This window comes from Anopheles funestus, chromosome 3RL, assembly GCF_943734845.2.
Source record: "Anopheles funestus chromosome 3RL, idAnoFuneDA-416_04, whole genome shotgun sequence".
Taxonomy (NCBI): Eukaryota; Metazoa; Arthropoda; class Insecta; order Diptera; family Culicidae; genus Anopheles; species Anopheles funestus.
Window position 1 is genome coordinate 60521713 of NC_064599.1, and position 20368 is coordinate 60542080.

A 20368-nucleotide genomic window follows, 5' to 3' on the forward strand; every position below is an offset into this window, starting at 1 on the left:
TACGCGTTTGGGGATTTTCATCGCACTTCAGCACTTCTGTTTCCCTGGCAACTGATCAGACAATCAACAGTGAACTAAAAAAGAATCCCGTATGCATTCCCTACCTTATTAGCAGAAAAGCATTGGCCAGGAGTCATAAACCAAGCAGCATTTCCGTTTTTTTCCTGTTACAATTCCTTCCTTCCCAAAAGACTTAAAGGGCTAAGCACCAAACGAACCGGCGGTCGGTTAACAGCCAACAAACAAACACGCAAACAAAATCGTCGCGAAGAAAATGAAAACACCAACAACACACCGCACGGGGGATTTGAGCAAATAAACAACACGCCCGTAAGAAAAATGCCGTAAACCTGAATTCCGCACGCACTGGGGTCGGTTGTATTTTCCCAACGGAGAATTGGCCGTCTGGCCGCTGTACGAACTACAGAACTGCAAGGGTTTAAATAAACTCAACTCAAAGTGTGGTGGGACGGTGAAAAAGAAGAAGGAAATAAAGAAACGCGACAGGCTCACTTTTCTTGTCTGGCCTTTCACTTTACGGTTTGCCTGCTGCGATCGGTTCTGCGTTTTGCTCTTTGCGATTTGTCTGCGTAGCAACTTTAAACTGAACTTTTGCACCATTCGAAGCCAACAAAATAACAACTGTCTGCAAAATAGAACACTTCAAACAAGCCTTTCCACCGACATACCGGTGACTCGAGCGTAATTCGGGTTTTGTTTTGTGAGGAACAAAATACCACTACCGGATCGAGCTTTATCTTATCGTTGGCTATTTACGTAGGGGAATGAGACGTGAGAAACAAATACGCGATACGATACGGCACGTCACGTATCAATTCATGGTTTTTTGATTGATCACACTTGCTGCGCTTTGATATGCTTGTACAATGCGTCTATTTTTAAGAGCATGTAATTGTCGACTCCAGAAAACTGCCGAACACAAAACGACGGAATCTCGCTGATCCGTGATCATACACGGATAAACGGGTTGAAGTTAGTATGATTTTTTTGTGTTTTTCCCACAGCAGGTTGATCGATGTTTGGTTTTTGTAATGAATGTTTTTTTGGTTCGGAATGTCCCAATTATTTATTTTCACTGAACAATAGCGAAAAAATTGCGCTAGCATCGATTACAGCCAAACGATCGTAGTGGAATGGCTGAAAACTGCTAATTTTCCTACAATTTAGATCGTTTTCAAAATGCATGTACCAACCTTGGTACGAACTGTCAAAGCCCAAATGTCAAAACACACACACATTCGGTATCGTATTGCGAAAAACATTTCGTACGGAACCGATCGTTGCGGCTGTCACCAGTGGAAGTGGAAACACGACAGAAAAACAAAGCAAATTTCACCTAATTGTTCCGTGATTCTGTAATCCTTTCCGAAGCAGATCTAGCGAAACTCTCCCGCTCCGCCATCGTCCCCGGACTGACACCTCGGTCCGTTTCGATTGCTGTTTTACCCGGTGGCACAAGTTCTATTCGCATCTCGCCGGCCACGAAGGGCTTGCCACGGAAGCAGCAGCAGACCATCGTCACCATCAGAACCAACCGGGATGTCGGCAGCTGCGTGTACCGCCGTACTAAAGCAAGAGTTCCCATCCATCGATGGGGAACTGCTAACGTATGTGGAAACGGTCCTCCAAAGCAGTGCGGACGAGTTCGAGAATGGTGAGGAGGTGTACGAAGCGGTCGGTGCAATACTGCACGAGGTGTCACAGGACAAATCCGAGGACGATGTGCGCGAGATATGTGACAAATTCCTACGTCTACTGAAACCATCGAACGGAACGGTCGGTGCCAATGGGGACGGCGATGGGGGTGGGGGCGGTGTAGAGAAACACAAGAAAATTCTGTCCGCTCCCATCAATCTGGGTGAGATGGCGGCCACGCAAGAGGTTGCGAATGATGAAATGCACAGCATTTGGGTGGTGCAGCGAGACGACAGCCTTAAGGTGGATAGTAAAAAGCTGGAAAAGGCAGAAGCGAAGCGACAGCAGAAGTTGGAAAAACGGCAGGAAGTGAAGGCGGCGGCCGCTGCAACTGCCGCTACCGTACCGGTACTACAGACAGCCACAGCATCGCAAGTGATTAGTAAAAAGGACAACAAAATGGAATCGAAAGGCACGAACCGTTCGATGGACATACGGATCGATAACTTCGACGTATCGTTCGGTGACAAAACGTTGCTTCAGAATGCGGATCTACTGTTGGCGGCCGGCCGAAGGTATGGCTTCGTCGGGCGTAACGGTCTCGGCAAGACGACACTGCTGAAGATGATCTCGGGGAAGCAGCTACAAATTCCCAGCCACATATCGGTGCTGCACGTCGAACAGGAGGTGGTCGGTGACGATACGACCGCACTGGAGAGTGTGCTCGAGGTGGACACGGTTCGGACGCACCTGCTTCAGCGTGAGCGCGAACTGAACCAGCTCGTCTCATCCGGATCAACCGAAGCCAACCTTGGCAATGAACTGTCCGAGGTGTACAATCAGCTGCAGGCAATCGAAGCAGACAAAGCACCGGCCCGTGCCTCCATCATTCTGAATGGGTTAGGTTTCACGAAAGACATGCAAGCCCGTGCAACCCGTACCTTCTCCGGCGGTTGGCGTATGCGTCTGGCACTGGCGAGAGCGCTCTTCTCCAAACCCGACCTACTGCTGCTCGACGAACCGACCAACATGTTGGACATTAAGGCAATCATCTGGCTGGAGAATTATCTACAGAATTGGCCCACCACACTGCTGGTAGTGTCGCACGACCGTAACTTCCTCGACACCGTACCGACCGACATACTGTACCTGCACTCGATGCGGATCGAAACGTTCAAGGGTAACTACGAGCAGTTCGATAAAACGCGCACCGAACGGCACAAGGCGCAGAGGCGCGAGTACGAAGCCCAGCTGGCGCATCGGAACCACGTGCAGGAGTTTATCGATCGGTTCCGGTACAATGCGAACCGGGCCGCGAGTGTACAATCAAAGATTAAGATGCTGGAAAAGCTGTAAGAAACAAGGCAAATGTTACGACAGGGAGGAAAAGATAATGACACGGTTGCTTTCCTCTTTTTGTTTTTTTCTTTTAGGCCCGAACTGAAACCGGTGGAAAAAGAAATTGAAGTGACGCTAAAATTCCCCGAAGTAGAACCGCTCAACCCGCCCGTAATGACGCTGAACGAGGTGCAGTTTAAGTACAGCGCGGATAAGGTGATATTTACGAGCGTCAATTTGGGCGCCAATCTCGATTCGAGGATATGCATCGTAAGTGTGAAGAATTTAGTGCAAAGATGCAATAGTGCGATAATAAATAATGAAACTTATTTATTTCCCACGCAGGTTGGTGAAAACGGTGCCGGTAAGACGACGCTGCTAAAGATTGTCGTGAGCCTACTGCAACCGACGGGCGGTTTGGTTCATTTGCATCGTGGCCTTCGGCTCGGATACTTCTCCCAGCATCACGTCGATCAGCTCGATATGACGGTCAACAGTGTGGAGCTGCTGCAGAACGCTTACCCGGGCAAACCGATCGAGGAGTACCGGCGGGTGCTGGGAAGCTTCGGTGTGTCCGGCGATCTTGCACTGCAGGTCGTGGCCAGCTTATCCGGTGGTCAAAAGTCGCGTGTCGCGTTCGCTAAAATGTGTATGGGCCGACCGAACTTTCTGGTGCTGGACGAACCGACGAATCATCTCGACATCGAAACGATTGAAGCGCTTGGAAAAGCGATCAACAAGTATAGTGTAAGGAGAAGCGTTTTTTTTACATCGTTTAATTTATGTTCTACACTCGCTTTGCGGCTTACATTAATTACAATTTTCCTTCCATATTACATGTCCTTCCACAGGGTGGTGTGATTCTAGTGTCTCACGACGAGCGATTAATTCGTATGATTTGCAAGGAACTTTGGGTTTGCGGTGGCGGTACGGTGAAGAGCATCGAGGGAGGCTTCGACGAGTACCGGAAGATTGTCGAGCGTGAGCTAGAAGCATTGGCGGCATAATGGAAACAATAATCCTTCGACCCTTACTATCCCATCTCATACGTGCAAACATATGCTACGATATACTCCAGTTTTCGTTCGTACCGAAGAACTTCCACCAACGCTTTACGTGCGGAAAACTAGCCAAATCCGGGACACACAAATGTGCATAGCAACAGTGTGCAATTTTCCACAGATTGTGTTTATGTTTTCCTTTGTAGCAAAATTTCTCCTCCTTTAGTTTACTTCGTATGAACAAACAACCACGCACCGGTGTGAGTTTCATGGCCTACTTAGATTGTGTTTAGTTGACACGTGCGGGCTAATATAAAGTGCTGAGATGGGGGTGAGAAACTGATGCACACACACACTAGATCAAAAAAACGTAATATAAAATTGTTTATAATAACAGCAAAGAGCAAAAGTTTGAAAATAAGACAATATACCGGTCGGAAAGAAAGTGGGATAGCAATTAATACAAAATACTCGCAATACGCCAACGGGTTCTACCAAAAGTTAACGCTCATTATTCCCTCCGGTCGCTCGATACGACCTTCCGCTAGAATTTTCTTTATCAATCCCTCCAACCGTGCCTTTGGACCACCCGTATCGATGCGGTTCAGCGCTGTCATGTAGTCACCCTGCAGCACCTGTAGCACCTTTATGAGTTGATTCCCATACGTAGCGTGCAGATCCGAACCGGCCGTCTGCAGGAATTCCGCTATCAGCGTTGCGCAGATGTCGGGCTGTGGGAATCGGTTCAGTATGTTCGTTAACCACCGCCAACCGTACTCAATCCCGTGTGGATGCGGCGTTGGATCATCTTTCCGCGGTATGGTTATGATGACGGCTGCATACAGCCGCGCTAGACCGGACATTCGCTTCAAATACTGATCCTGCTTTTCCAGCACACCGCCGTCAGCGAATCGATAGCCAAGCGTTTTGAGAAAATCTTCCTGACTTTGGCCTTCGAGCTGGGGCAGATAGTACGGCACCAGGTAGGGACATTCGCGGTGCAGATAGGCAAGGAAGAATCGTCCAAAATCAGGAAATCGTTGCCAAAGGGCGACGGCGATAGCGGCCACCGGAAAGGCGGCACTCGCATTACTGGAAATGCTCGTATCCGCTTGACTCTGGAAGAAGCAAAAGGACAATTTTGCATTATAAAAATATAAAGATAACAATTCACGAGTGAAATGTTTTGCTGTGACTCTTACCACAAACTTTTTCGCCAATAGCATCGTACAATACGTTCGCCCGAGTGGATGCCCATTGATGGACACCATCCCGTCACCAGCCTTAACGTTCTGTCCGCTGAGTAGTGCCGCCAGCTTATTATACTTGTCGATGAAATGCTCCCGATTTACGGCCGATATAGCGTTCACCGGTACATTGATCGCTTTTTGGCAGTTGAAGCGATACGTTTTCATGGACGGGTCATCCATCAGTTGCTTCACCGCTTGTTGATGCTGTTCATAGAAACTTTTAATTTCGTTGTAAAATTGCAAACACTCGGCCGAGACCGGTTGAAAGAAAGGTTCATTTTCCGTTGCCTGTACTGCTGGTCCCGCAGGTTGTATTACGCCGCCCGCGCTATCCGTACTATCCGTTGGTTTTGAGTCGTTTTGCTGCTGTGGCGGCTCCTGAACGGGTGGAGCGGGCGGTTCCGCAGCTTTCGCTTGTTCCAGCTTCTCCTGTTCTTGTTGCTGTTTTTGACTGGTTTCGATTTGTGCCAATATTTCCGTCACCTCAACATTAACCTGATCCAGCAGCTTGCAGTAATCGGTTGCCTGATCGATCTCCGTTTGACTAACTTCCTGGTTGGAGTTTATCGTTTGCAGCAGCTGCTCAAAGTCTTTTTGTAACATCCGGACCGATTTTTTCTGGTTGGTAAACTTCGTTGCATGCTGCACACCGATCACGGTCAGCGCTTTGGTAAACGTTTCCGTTCCCAGCCGAAACTGACCAATGTGTTGACGTAGCGTTTCTAGTAGTTGTGCTTTCCTTCGTATCTCCTCCTGACGCCGTTTCAGCTGTGCTTGAATGTCGTTTAATCTACGATTTTCCTGCTCAATTTCTGCCTGCCTTCGGGCCGTCGCTTCCTGCGCTAGCCGTTCCTGCTCTTTAATGGCGTTTAGCAAACGTTGCTCGGTATCCTTTACCTTGCGGGCGGCATTCAGAGCAGCTTCTTGCAGGTTTTTAGCTAGCTGTGCCTCACGTTCTTCATCGGCTAGCCTTATTTTAGTTTGCCGATCGGCTAGTGTTTTCTGCACGCTGGCCAACCTTTGGCGCTCAATATCCTGTTGGTGCAGTTTTAGCTGTACCGAGGCACAATCCGTTACATCAGTATGCGTGACGGATGCAAATTGTGATGCGTTAGCTTTCTTTTTTTCCGCTGACTTTGGCGTACCGTTCGTGCTGGGACTTTCATTCGATACGTTGGGATCATTTTCTTTGGTAGTATCATTGAGACTTTCCACTTTTACGGGTGACTTTTCAACGATTTTCCTCTGGGAGAGATCAGCACAATCGGGACCAATGGTACGTTCCTTAATGTGTGGGGATAATCTAGCAGCATTCCGTAGAGCAGAGATTTTCATTGAATCAAACCCGGACAGCAGGTCCTCAAGGTTTAACTGCAAGAAAAAAACGAAAGCAAACGATTTGGTCAGGTTGTTCAAAGAAAGCAACATCCGTTGCACATACATTATGCTTTGAGGCCATGGTATTTAACAACTTTTTCTTTTAGTAATACGTTTTAAAAACTCTTTCAAAAAAATATGCAACCAAACGCGGAAAACAAAAATAATGCACTGCTTGTTTGTGTACGCTTCGTTTGACAGTCGCCGTTATCCCAACCAATGTCGACAGAGCTTAAAGTCGACATAGAAAAAAAACAATTATTTCGGAACGCTTTTAGGATTCTTATGCTTATTTAAATTTTAAAACTTCCTATGTAAAGTGAACAGAAATATTTTTCAGTTGGATTTCATTGTTTTATTAAAGATTTTAAGTAAAAATGAAGGGAAAATCAGTTGAAGCGCGCACCACGTGCTATATACATCTTGACATTGTTTACGTTTCGAGCGCATGACGTTTGAATGAAATTCTATCGCAGTAAATAGCAAGTGTGCGCGCGTACGAAAGCCGGCGATTTTATCAATTTATTCGCTTGCACAAAACAAGAACTATGGAACAGCAACACGAAATTTACGACTACCTTCGATCGGTAGACTGTTGCAGAGTGTGTTGTTTACGGTTTCTCAAGGGCACGAAAGAGGAATTTATCGACATTGATGCTGCTTTGCTTAAGGTTTGTGTCATGTGGCAAAAGCGAACTAACTTTCGACGATGGATAATACATGATTTTGCTTTTTGTTACAGCGTGGCTTGGAACCTGCCGATCAAGAAAATGGTTATCAGAAGGTGAAGAAGCTAAAAGAAAATGTTTGCATTGCTTGTCTGGGACTGTTCGATCTGGACCGCATTGCCACGCTAGCCAGTGAAGTGAAGGAGAATGCGTGCTATCAGCAATACCAGTGTGAAGCAGGATTTCTCACATCCATCTCGTTGCCGATCGTACTACACTTGCGGCAGCTTGCACTATGGCTCGATGTGCTGGACCGGTTTCCGGCAGCATTTTCTGCTGCCAATACTCCCGACATAGCGGTAAAGGATGCACTGAAAATGATCATTATACACCAGCTGGAACAAACGCTCGGTAAACCATTTTCCGTAGATGGTGTGATGATAAATGTACCGTACAGCTACACCAAGGAACAGGATGAGCTGGCCACACTGGCGCTAGTCAGTCCGGGTGTGTTTGCGGACCGGAAAACAAACAAGCACACCAAGAAGGAGTTCATATCGAGAAATGCATTTGAAAAACACTTCACCCCGGAAGCTATCAACAAAGATCGGTTCCGAAAACACTATGCGGTTCCTCCGGTTTCTACGGAGGACGTAGGATTAGTCCGCGGAGAACTTTCATTCACCGGGCCAACCATTTTCCTTGCCGGACGGTACAATAAATTTTCCCGCGAGCTCAGCCAAACGCCCTGGGTTATCGATGGCAAGCGAAAGATGGAGGGCAGTGTGCAGGAAACGATTGCTGCTAGCATTGCTCCGCATTTCGGCGTTCCCGATGAACAGTTAATCTTTTCGTCGAGCGGTCGGGAAGATGTCGATGTGCGGTGTTTGGGGGAAGGTCGTCCGTTCGTGTTGGAAATTATCGACGCAAAAACGGACCAACTACCCGAGGAGGTAGCGATCCGGATGGAGCAACAGGTAGGAACGTCAAACACGGTAGCAATAAGAGACATCCAGCTAGTGAAGCGGGAAGATCTGGTACATATAAGAGGTGGTGAAGAGGACAAACGGAAGTTTTATCGTGCCCTCTGCGTCACGGCCGAACCCGTGACGGAGACAATGGTCCAAAAGCTGCGCATAGACGAACCGTTCGTGATGCAACAGGTTACACCGTTAAGAGTGCTGCACCGGAGAACGCTACTGGCAAGGCCCAGAACGGTGTACAGCGTACGAGCGTTTGGTTGCCGTGACAATCCGTACGCAATGGTGGTTGACATTGTTTCGCAGGCCGGCACGTACATCAAGGAACTGGTGCACAGTGATTTCGGTCGTACGGGACCCAGTTTTCGCAGCATTATAGGGACGCCAATCGATATTCACGCGCTTGATGTGATGGCAATCGATTTGGATTGGCCTAAAAAACTGCGACGATAAAAAGTGCTGAACGGAAAATGCCCATATTAAAACACAGACAGATCAAATTAATACACTTTATCAGCTTCTATTATAACATATTTGTGCGAGAAAGAAAACATGTTTTACTAATTTAAATCTTAGATTCTATAATGCAGGGCGCCCGGTGGTGCATTTGATAAACGGCGCCGGTTCACACGGCAGGACCGGGTTAAAATCCCATCCGGACCGTTCCCCGGAGCAAAAACTACGTGGTAGAGCTACGTGGTAAAATAAGTCTAGTAAGCCAGAAACGGCCGCCGTGACCTGTAAGTTCGTTAAAAGCCAAGAAGAGAAGAGAGAGATTCTGTAATGCAGATAGCAAAAAAAAAATAGTAAGAAAGCCAAGAGTATGGAAAATATTTTTTTACTATTTTTATAGTTTGATTACACCTTTTCCTTATAAGCAGTACTTTTCACTTTAAAAGACTTTCAATTACATTATAAAAAGTGTTTCCACAACGTTAACCAGCTAAATCTTCGTCTATTCCTATATTAACACGCTTTAAAGTCACCATTTTCAGGTCAGTTACCCTTGTGTAGCTACTTTTGAAACTCACATCACACCATTTAACCCAAAAAGAAGGCCACGAACCTGCCCCATATGCACAAACACACCTGAGGGCCGTTTCAGCTATGATATTCTCACTTTATCCTGATTAATTAAGAGTCCATTGAACGGGTTAAGCATTGATCCGTTAGGGATACAGCTAGCAGCAAAACCGTAGGACCGTATCCTAAACAATCAGATCTCACTGCGTGTGGTTAGCAGATAAGCTCGTCCCTACATCCATACTCACGTCCCTGTAAGCCATGACACTTGTTTCTCCTTTGTTCTCGTTGTTTAATCGATTGTGCAAACACAACTGGCGTGGCAATCCAGCGAGATCCCAAGGTTTTAATGGTATTTGATGATTTGCAGGACTTGACAGAGGCATTCAGATGGTCGGGCCCACCGAACACGTCTCTCGAGCGATTCAAAATCCACCATTTCCAGCTAAAAGAGTAGAAGTGAAAAGCATGGACGATAATTTCCAATAACTCTGCTAAGACGGAAACATCGTACAATACCTCATCACAAGGATCTTGCTCGCGGTCAAGTGTATTGATGAACCGTTCCGAAAACGCCACTATTCCGCACCATGTCCTGAAATCTATCTGCAGCTCATTGAACGGGTCGTAGTTCAGTTCCAGCAGCTCCCGAATAGCGGCAATTCGTTCCGGCGTACCATGAAACCCAAGAGCTTCGTGGAGCGCCTTATCGAAACAATTCATCGGTATGTATCTGGTCACGTCGGCCAGCAAATTTCGCGTGCTATCTACCTCGATCGGTCCCGTTTCCGTTTCGGGCAGTGAGTCACTGTCAACGCTTTCCAGCGCACCGGACGCTTTCGGTTCCTCTCGGGGTAGATTGCGTGCAAAGATCCGATGGTACAGCTGCTTCCGATCGCCGCTCAGCACAACGTAATCGTGCAGGTACTCTATCGGGGTCATACCTGAAAGTGGAAACCACACACGTCAGGTTTAGCGCAGTATCGGGAAACTTCCGTATGGGAGGAAATATGTTTTCTCATAGATTGTAGAAGTAGTAGTGGAGGATAGAGTAGAGTCACGGTTACGATACAATACGGGTTAGCTTGCGGGTATCGATAGGCAGCTCGAAACGGGCCGAAGATCTAGAGTACTTCCGCGGCAGATCGATCCACTTCTCGTAGTCAACGTCACTGAGCTGTTTGGCCGAACGTTGTAGCGTCCTTACGGCTTCGGTTTGAAAGTTAAGCTTGTCCATCGTCGCTGTGCGAAAGGCTTCCCGGATAGCGCGTCCTTTCTGTCACAGAGAAGAGGGAGAACTTAGTCGTCTAAATCTCCCAATAATTTGCCCAAACAACCGATGCTGCTACTCACATAGCGCTCAAAGATCATCTCGACGATGTCAATGTTCAGACCCCGGCGTAACAACCCCAGCGATTCATCGTCCAGGAAGCAATCCTCCTCGGCTGGCTGCCCCACCCCGTCCTGATTGCCACCCGCACCGAAACCGGCCGGAGGTGTTAGGTCCTGCGCTAGGCAGAGTAGGTTCTTCCCCGTCGGCACTAGCGACGGCCGGGCGGAGTAGTTCGGCGAGTCCGGATCAATTTTGGCGATCTGCGTTTCCGGATCCTGGTTCGGCACGAAGCTGATCGTTTGCGTAAGCTGCTTGGACTTTTTGCGCCGCTTACCGCGCCGCCTCGGTGGGTCCTCTTCCCCATCGTCCATCGCGTTGATACAGGTCATCGGTTGTGGCGGCGCCCGACCAGTATCGGTATCGGATTCACCGCGCAGCTTCATGTCCTCCGCGCCGCCGACTCCCGCGGTACGTCCGGTATCGTCCGCGACGGCCGACTGGGCCGTGGGCCCACCACCTGCACCAACACCACCGCCGGACCCGGTCAGACCGGTTCCCCGTTCGCCGGTACCGCCATACCCGAGCGCTAAGCCACCAACACCACCACCACCACCGTCATGCAGCTGGCTCGGGCTCAGCTCGGAAGACGCATTCCAGTAGAGCGTCTCCTGGCTGTGGCTGCGACGCAGGTCCAGTATCAGCTGTTTGCGCTCCTGCCCGTTGGCGGTCTGCGGTTCCGGCGTGACGCACCGGCGCGCCAGATGCGAACCGCCCACACTGGCACGCGTTCGACCGCTGGCCACCGTCGGTGTCGGCGTCAGCGGTCTCGAATCCGTGTCAGTGTAGCGCCTAAAAAATTCCTCCGGCACGTGATCCGGTAGTTCGGTGCTGTCACCCGGCAGCGCCTTGCCGTCCGCATCGACCAGGGCCGCACCGGTACGATCCATCATCGCCGCTGTGGCCGCGCCCGCCGGCCCACCATGCCCGTGCAAATTGGCCACCTTGGCCTCCGTAATCCAGGCGTCCTTTGCTAGTCGGACCACATTTTTCACCTCCTGGGCCGCCGGATGATTGCACAGCACCGAGCAGCCTTTCGAGTAGGGGTTGTACAAACCGCCGAAGGGTCGCAATGCCAACGGCACTTGGCGCGTAATGGCGCACGGTGCCAGTATGGCGGGATCGAACTCCTTCTGCGGACGCACGATGCGCTTCCGCGGTGAAGCGATCAGTCCCGTCTTTGTGGTAATGTTCATCTGGAATATTTCAAGGTAGAATTTATAGAGTATATCACCACTAAATACAAATTACAACAGAATCGATGAAAAGTGTAAGCAATACGCTTGGCTATCTATTTGCTTCTGAAAGCGAACGAAAATTGAATGTTTGTTTCCACCAATTCCAATCACCATGGGCTACCGTCAACGCATTGCCATGGGAACTGCACTGTGGGCTGGTGGTGTGCATTTTCACGTTCACGTTTTCTGAGTGTCCAGATTTGGGTTCGAGTTTGTGAAATTTACAAACAATATTTCGAAGTAATATGTATCAATTTCTTAAATATTACTTTAATTTCTTAAAATCACTTATCATTTAGTGAGATATGACTATATACAGCAAGTTTTGTTTAACTAATTTAGAATAAAATTGTATTAAAAAGAACCACAAAATGACCGTCCAAAAACCCGCTTCAATAAACTTCACAATAGAAGATTAATGATTGAGAATGAAATAATTCTTCATCGTTCAACCAGTTAACAATGGAAACAATGACAAATGCTGTCCATTTAGTGTGTACCGATTCGTTAGAAAATAATTTAATTACATTACACCGAGAGCAATCAATCTAAATCTGTTCACTGTTGAAAGGTGAACAGTGTATGGGGACAGTTTCACAACAACAGTTTCGGCGACCAAGAAATGACGATTATAATAAACGGTAAGATGATGATGAATCGCCCTAACCTCGTCCGTCGAACTCCTTCGTAACGAACGGGGTCCTGTCAGGAAGAAAGCACGTACCAAACCGCTCAAACTTCGGTATCAATCAAAAACGGATAATCCAATTCCTCCCAACCAGAAACGTATGCTAAATCACGGTTAAGCGGTTAAAGGTGGGCGTTTTAAAATTGCCCATAAAATGGGCAATCCCGAGATGGGAAAGGATATCGTCTTTTTTCATTTATTCATAAAGCCCTATCCTTTAGGGGGGAAAATGCGTAACAACAACTTCATTCAACAACACTTTCACTTTTCACACAAAACTCGCTCTTGCCGACAGGATTCTGGGTATTTTTTCCCCCTCGGCACAAGGGAAAACGGCTTCATTTTTTCGCCGTTTTTCCGGTTCCATGGTACCGGAGCGCCCCACGCTCATCCACCTTCCTCACCACCTTTTTCCCCCCATGTGTTTAACCCAACTAGTGGTGGTTTAATTTTGAACGCAATTAATCTTCATTATGTCTCCGCGACTTGGAATATCTCGTCCGCGTCAACAGTATGCCGGAACCGGAACGTGCGCCGTTGGTGGGTTCCCAACCGAGCCCGGCTAATAGTGGTGGTAGGTATCGAATCAAAAATCCAAAAGTCATCACTGTACGAACGGGGAAACCCTTGTTTTTAAAACGTCCCAAGAAAAAAAGCGATAGAAATGGCAAATGTAACGAAACAGAGAGGAAAAAAGGGGTAGAAACAGTGAATAACAACGTTGGCAAGTGATTGAGCGTGCCTTCGCGTGGATTGGATGTGGTTTACGGAAGAAGACACTACGGATTTATAGAACCGAGAAGGAGAAGGAGTGTGAGTATATTAGTAGCTCTTAAATTAATTTACATTCAACCCCATTTTATGAAGGGTAAGTTTCGCCCTCGCAAAACCAACAGCAAACTTTAAGCTTTTTTTTATGTATGTTGTGCACAATGTGTTTGCTAAAGAGAAGCTTGTATTTATACAGTCCCAGTCCCAGTATGAAGGTGTAAACTATGTGTGCCGGAAAACAATTTTTATTGGATTACAATACGAAGGTTTTTGCTCGAAATAAAGGGGACACAACAATTTAGAATAGGGAAACAAGTATAAGCTTAGGGGTGAACGCGGCCGTGCTGGTTCGCACGTCTTGTGCACACTTGTAGGAGTTAATGGGTGACACACTCAGCGGGTGCGTTCCGTATCAAAATTGCCATCGAGACGTCTAATAAATGGCATACATCTTGTAAGAACGGTGACAATAAGATAAGCCGATAACGGAGGGAAGGAGAAGGATTTGTAATCCTGCCCAACGGCGGTTGCAAAGCACAACCTAATAAAGTTTAACTACCCACGTGGGTGCTCCCGGTTGTCATGGTGATGCAGACATTTGTTAGCGTCTGCGGGAAGTTACTTGTTTGTTCTTACGGCTATTTAACGATTCGACACAGATCATCAACCGAGATGAAGATTGGAAGAAATTCTGCTTGTATTGATACCCAGCGCTAATGTGGGAATTGTTTAGCAAATGTAATAAATACAGCAATTAGCTATTTAAATTTACACTTTAGCTCGTGTGATACGTTTAGTCGGGGGTAATAAACAATTGTTCTTATAGTGCATCAAATGCTGATTCTGACTTCTAGAAGATTTTATTTATTAAGAATTATTTTAAATTAGATTAAAACTTATTTTAGTTTTTTGGTGAAGAAATATGTGAAAGTCTTCTATTAAAAAATTATATTTTTTTAATTTTTTTATAATTTATAATAATTTTATTACAAATTACTCCTTCAATAAGTTCCTCCTCCTATAAATGTACTTAATAAACTGAAGCTAAAAACTATTGAATATCAAGTACCAGAAATTTGTAAAAAAAGGTAAAAAATATCTTTTTTGTTAATGGATAACGGAAGTATTCTAATTATTTGATTAATTGTAAAACAGAATTACGTACAAGTCTCTCTCTCTCTCTCTCTCTCTCTCTCTCTCTCTCTCTCTCTCTCTCTCTCTCTCTCTCTCTTCTTGGCTTTTAACGACCCTACAACAGGTCATGCCGGCCATTTCTGGCTTACTAGACTTACTTTTACCACGTAGCCGGATAGTCAGTCCTTGCTGCGGGGGGACGGTCCGGATGGGATTTGAACCCGGTCCTGCCGTGTGAACCGGCGCCGTTTACCAAATGCTCCACCGGGTCGCCCAATTACGTACAAGTACAAGTCTTTATAAACACGGAAACAAATGTAGAAAATAGATTCAAATTATGAAAATTAGAATTTTAAACAAACAATCACTCGTTTAGTTCATATCTGAGATTTGGTTTCATGTGCATAATTTCACACGAAAAGCTTATTACAATTTTGCAACGAATTGTAAACTATGATCATTATTTCGCATTACACGCCTAATTTTTGGGTGACAAAACTAACCTTCCACAAAGCCCATCAATCCTCCTTGTCCTGGCGTGACAATACACTGCGACAGATGGGCGTTGTCCGCAACCGTAAGATCACATCCCTCACGGGAGGTTTTAAAGACCCCTAAACCATAGATTGTGTGTCTTGTTTTCCTTGTGTGTAATTGCCGGAGCAATAATAAAGACCGGCAATCGGACATCTTGGGTGGAAGGAAGGAAACGGCCGTATTCCTTCCTCCTCTTTTTTTGGAGAAAAGGACTCCTTATGAGTCATTACAAGCGACTTCCTCACTAGAGTCAATATGTGTACTTGGGCCGGTTGCGTCATATGTCAGTGATGAGAAAACAGGGGTTTGACCGACACCTTTCATTCACTATTTATTTGTCCAGCTTGCCAGGTTTGGATCGTCAGGCACTGTTTGATGCTTTCACATGTTCCCAGCCGAGCGGTAACCATAGTGTCCGGCGTGATATGGCACCCTTCTGGAAAAAGTCTAGCAATACCCAACAACATGGTTAACAGAAGCAAAACAATTTGTCATCCGTTACGTTAAATGATTGCGAAAAGAGAATTAGGTTTTTTTTTTTGCGGAAGTAATTGTTAATTTTCGGCACGAAAAAGGAACTTTTACAACGCATCCAGATCTATCGATGGAGTGTTAAAAATGTAAAACAAAATTAATAAAATGTATTATAAGATATATTTAAGATCCTAAATATTATACAGAAATGTAGATATAATCGAGAGAGCACAACAAAGTAGCAAATCAAAGTACATAAAACATCTATGAAATCTATCTCAGAAACAAAAAACGGAATGTTTAATGTACTGTAACCGGGAGAAGTCGTCTACGACTTCGTATAAAAATCCAACGAACCGTGGTCACGTGCAGGCACTCAACGAAATTGAATCGGTTTCAATGACCAAAGACACCCGCCGGCTAAAATACACACACTCCCAAAAAAGGGTTATTGTTATCCTCTGTCCATGAAGGTTGAAGGGATTTTCCCTTCGGAACTTTGTAGATTGTGTCCAGTTTTCTGGTTGGTTTGGTTCTTACTATTGATATCCGCCAGTAATCTGTCCATTGCTGGTAATTTATTCGTGTTCTAATTCACTGATCCATTGTTGGTACGTTTACGGATGTGTTCGGACCATTCCACAACAAGCTCATAACTAGTTCTTCAGTTTTTCGAACGTTAGTTTGAACTGCGCAAAAAATCCGCCCGCCCTGGGGGGAAGGATTTGTCACGTGGGAATACCCCGAAAACAACAAACGAATTCAGTTCTTCAAGCATCACCAACGCCTTCATGTTTGTACAGGTTCTACAAGCCATTGAACGCGGGTAGCACCAAAGATCATGAGCTGTTTCTTGAAGCAGTCTTTTCCTGTTCGGAACAGAGATTCCAACAGAAAAGCTTTCTGGGTTAGTTGATCTTCTTGTCTCCTTCTGGCACTTCTTGCGATATTAGGAGATCCCTTCTCTGCGTCTTCTGCAATTGATCACCATGCTTCGACCGATCGCTGACGACAAGCTGTCTGGCTCGTCCAGACAATCCCGGCCCGGGCTCTTTCGCAATGTCTCGGGCCACCGCTCATTATGCAGTAAAGGTGTAAAAATCCTTCGCATTACGGTCCAGATCCTGCAGCTAAGCACCTGGAAGGGATCGTCCCAGGGTATCTATACCACCTAGCAGGCAGCCTCCTTTCCTGCATGATTGCCGAGGTCACCGAAAAACTGAACTTAAGAAGTTTATGCTTTGTTTACTTTCGCTCATTAACGGGCTGCCTGCTTTCCGATGCCTTTCGACACTCCCGGTCGACCCCTTTCGTGAGTTTGGGTGAGGTGTTTCAGGATCGGGTGAAGAAAGCCGGTACTTTCCCGGTTAAATTTTTGCCATTCGGTGAGTTCAGTTGCTTGGCACTTATAGAAACGGTTCCGTTGCGAACAAACAAGGTGTACAGCATCTGGAGGTAGCGGACGTGTGTAAGTGGCGTCCCGTGCTATTTCTTGCACAGGGGGATTAGTGGGGAAATTGGAAAACAACCTAAGCACCGAAGGTTCCAACGAACTTCGATTCGAACGATCAAAAGATCAGCCATGGAAATTCCGATCGAAACGCGTGAGCGTGTGCAAAAGATTAGACAGACACGTTTGATCTTAAGAGGAGCATATCTATTTTGCCGTCACCAAGTTATTTCTTCGTGTAAAAAACGTTTGTTTATGGAGCATAATACTGATTCGTTTTTATTTAAAAAAAATGTATTTAAAGAATCGGCACATTGTAAATATAAAGAAGTCCCAAAACAAACATTTCTTTTTATAGAGAAAGCAAAGGATAACTTGTATTGTAGCGAAGAAAAATTGACACCTTGTAGTCATTGCTTACGCGGTACAACATCGTTTCATGTGTCTGTTTTACACTTTTTCTGTAAAAAAAACTAAAAAAAAATCAATATCCCATCTTAGCGATAAATGATCATTTCCGTCCAATGAATCGATCGATTCAAATGTTCGTATAACAACCGCCCAACCAGCGTAACGCTTTCTATTCCGTTGCCTAGCAACCCGTCACGGTAGATTCGATCGTTTCTACTCGTTTCCAATTCTACCATTTCTAATGTGCTTCCTTCCGGTTCGGCTTCAAACGGGCTATGGCTTTCCAATTTTACCGACGGCCATTGTTGGTAAGTCCATTGGAATTTTCAATCCATTCCATTGAGGCAGGAGGAACTTAACACACGCTGCACGGTGCAATAAATAACCAACAAAAAAAACATCATCTCTGGAACGATGCAACAAACTCGTAAAGAATCCTGCTGAGTTTTTCGTTTGCCTTTTGAAAGCTCTTTTGTACAATTGTTACCACAGACAACGAGAGATAATTTTTTGAACGGAAAAAGACTTGGAAGAGACGAATTACCTTTCCTTGCTGGTTTCCAACTCGGAACTCGGAACTCTTTTTTTACCCTGTACTTCCTTTCCAGTTTACGAGACCCACAATGTTGTCCTCTTTACACGTTCCGGACATCGACATTTGTCAGAGTCCAGCGTGTTGCACGCTTTGTGCGCTTATTGAATGCGTATCGTACCCTCGTACAACACGCAGAAGTACAACGATCAGAAAGCAACGATCAGCAACCGGATCTGGTAGGCCGTGTCTCAATGGATGATGTAATTGATGAGACAAACCGGACATAAAGGTGTTTTCCGATTCTTCAGAAGGGGCGGATACTCGCAACATTCAATGCGTGGACATCATTTCATCCGGGAATGACGATGTTTTTCGGTGTAGAATACTTTGAAGATCCTCAGAGTCATTCCGAAACGAGAGAAATGTTTATTGAGGGGATCTTTCCGACTCACCGACCGGCAAAAGAAATGACAAGCTAAAGACACTCGGATTGACCTTTTGTGGCGTTTCCTTGGGTCACGTCAATCGGTACGAAAGACTCGTAGAAACTGTTGTTGTTTGTCGGTTAGTCCGTGAGCTATCACAAAGTCATTCAGTAGGGCGTAAAATTGCTGATCACCGGGTGCAATCCGTGCAAGGCATGTCCTTTCACTACCAGATGTCGTGTTACCACAGGGGATTATGATTCTCCAACTTCTCAAATGCCGTGTGACAAATTGACTTCCACTGAGCACCTTTTTTTTGAGGGAGAAGACAAGAACCATTGCATAATTTCGAGAATTCCACAACTGGAAGTAACGTGCTGAAGAATTGTCTTCTTAAATCAATGTATGAAATCTTTACGCAAACAAGAAACACACCAAAAAGGGGCGTAAAAGTAGGCAATAAATATTCGTTGGAAGCATTTTTCCAATTTTTTTGTTTGATTTTGAACAATCCTCAGCTGTATTCCCGTATTTCCGTTGATGTGATATTATCCTTAAAATTAAGTCCATCAGTCCAAGACACTCTCATCTCTACATGACGCACTTCCAATTGATAATGCTTATGCAAACATTTGTCCGAAACAGGCCAGTCACTATCTGCGTACATTAATCGACCGGGTAACAAAGCCTACATTTAAAAGCCCTCTTCATCAAGTGACCCAAACACGATAACCTGCCCGATATCGCAAGCACACTCCCCACACTCTTAATTGCCCTTTCACGATAGAGTGGAGCAGATTGATGAAGTCGGCGTGAACCGTACGACAGAAACACTACTGCCAGTCCCGAGTGCACTTTATCGATCTGAGCAAAATGGATTCTTCATTATCTCTAACAACTCCACCCCTCGGGCATGTCCTCGGTGTTGGGAAGTAATGGGGCAAGGGTCCTGTTCAACAAACACTATCACTCGGCTAGTATGTATATTATTACAGCGATAGGATCGACCGCGTGTCGAGCCATCATTGTTATCGGTTCCGTCTCCCTGTGTGGGGTTTCCATTCCAAGTTTCCTTTTCTCATTAACTCGTCCGTTTGTCAATTTTGGTTCCGTCCGGCTCCATTTCTCCCCACCCAATCCTAATGTGGTTTGTAAACCTTTTTTTTGCGGAGAACAATTTCCTTGCTTTGTCGAATATATTTATAGCACGTGCAAGAGGGAAAGGTCCACCAGATGGATGGAAGAAATCAGGACCAGTTTGACACGGGAGACCACCGTAAATAACCACCATTATACTGTCTCCCAACAAACGCCATTATCGATCCCGGTGTTGTTGGGGTTAAGTAAACGCAATATACTTATTGTTTGCTCCACTAGATGGAGCTTTACTGTGTACACTTATGAAATACTCCACTGGGAGTAGAGTTCGCTTCCAGCCGTGACGCTTAACGTAAAATCGATGAAAATGACACGTAGAAATGAATGCTCCAAAGCCCCAAAGCTGCAACACACTCACCTTCCCTATTGTACTATGTTTAAGTTGCACGGTTCGTAAGGGGGTTCTTTCTGCTGCTTTTGTCCTCCAACGCCAGCAAGCGCTTAATTGAGTTTCAGTATAGTGATTTTGCCGCGTGATCCCGTACTTCCTCTTTCGGTTGGTCGTTTGGCATGGCATGCTATGTTGGCATGCTTAATCTAAAGTACTTTGATACAAAAATACCATTCACGAGGGTTTGAAGTACAAAGAAGACGGGAAACACGGGGCCCAGTGACCGGCTCCATGTACTTTTTTCAAACGATATAATCGTATACATTGTCATCGTATACACATATCCCCGCAGGGTGGGGAATCATTTTCCTCCCCACAGAAATGAAAGAAAAACGAACATCTTTGCAACGTTTTGTTGAAGTTTTCAATCGAGTAGGTCATGCGTGATGGTGGTGGTAGTTAGGGCAAGGATTTCTCGCATACTTTGTGATGGTAGTTAAAAAAAACACAAACACCACTAGGATAAGGATTCC

The 20368-nt window shown here is 45.8% G+C and overlaps 5 protein-coding genes across 8 annotated transcripts in view; 2 read left to right on the forward strand and 3 right to left on the reverse strand.

Moving 5' to 3' along the window:
• LOC125768359 (protein phosphatase 1 regulatory subunit 12B-like) overlaps nt 1–957 on the reverse strand; it is an 85881-nt gene extending 84924 nt beyond the window's left edge. The window contains exon 1 of one of the 4 annotated variants that reach the window (XM_049435896.1): nt 778–957. The gene's annotated coding sequence lies outside the window, so the exon portion shown is untranslated. Of the gene's footprint in view, nt 1–513 lie in introns of all 4 variants that reach the window. The other 3 variants (XM_049435897.1, XM_049435895.1, XM_049435891.1) reach the window with 3 other exon arrangements.
• A 307-nt stretch (nt 958–1264) lies between these two features.
• Nucleotides 1265–4220, forward strand: LOC125768363 (ATP-binding cassette sub-family F member 3). The gene is made up of 4 exons (XM_049435906.1): nt 1265–3008; nt 3090–3264; nt 3340–3741; nt 3846–4220. The coding sequence occupies exons 1-4, from the start codon at nt 1561–1563 to the stop codon at nt 3999–4001; spliced, it is 2181 nt and encodes a 726-aa protein (XP_049291863.1). The 5' UTR covers nt 1265–1560; the 3' UTR covers nt 4002–4220.
• Nucleotides 4221–4359: 139 nt separating this feature from the next.
• Nucleotides 4360–6798, reverse strand: LOC125768365 (mRNA export factor Gle1). The gene is made up of 3 exons (XM_049435908.1): nt 6687–6798; nt 5198–6616; nt 4360–5113 (listed from the first exon to the last, which is right to left on the reverse strand). Exons 1-3 carry the CDS (start codon nt 6702–6704, stop codon nt 4487–4489), a joined length of 2064 nt encoding a protein of 687 aa, XP_049291865.1. The 5' UTR covers nt 6705–6798; the 3' UTR covers nt 4360–4486.
• A 272-nt stretch (nt 6799–7070) lies between these two features.
• LOC125766919 (putative tRNA pseudouridine synthase Pus10) lies at nt 7071–8783 on the forward strand. The gene is made up of 2 exons (XM_049433016.1): nt 7071–7293; nt 7365–8783. The coding sequence occupies exons 1-2, from the start codon at nt 7171–7173 to the stop codon at nt 8721–8723; spliced, it is 1482 nt and encodes a 493-aa protein (XP_049288973.1). The 5' UTR covers nt 7071–7170; the 3' UTR covers nt 8724–8783.
• A 364-nt stretch (nt 8784–9147) lies between these two features.
• On the reverse strand, nt 9148–12031 carry LOC125766918 (uncharacterized). The gene is made up of 3 exons (XM_049433015.1): nt 10647–12031; nt 10371–10569; nt 9148–10237 (listed from the first exon to the last, which is right to left on the reverse strand). Exons 1-3 carry the CDS (start codon nt 11877–11879, stop codon nt 9507–9509), a joined length of 2163 nt encoding a protein of 720 aa, XP_049288972.1. The 5' UTR covers nt 11880–12031; the 3' UTR covers nt 9148–9506.
• Between the last annotated feature and the right edge of the window lie 8337 nt (nt 12032–20368).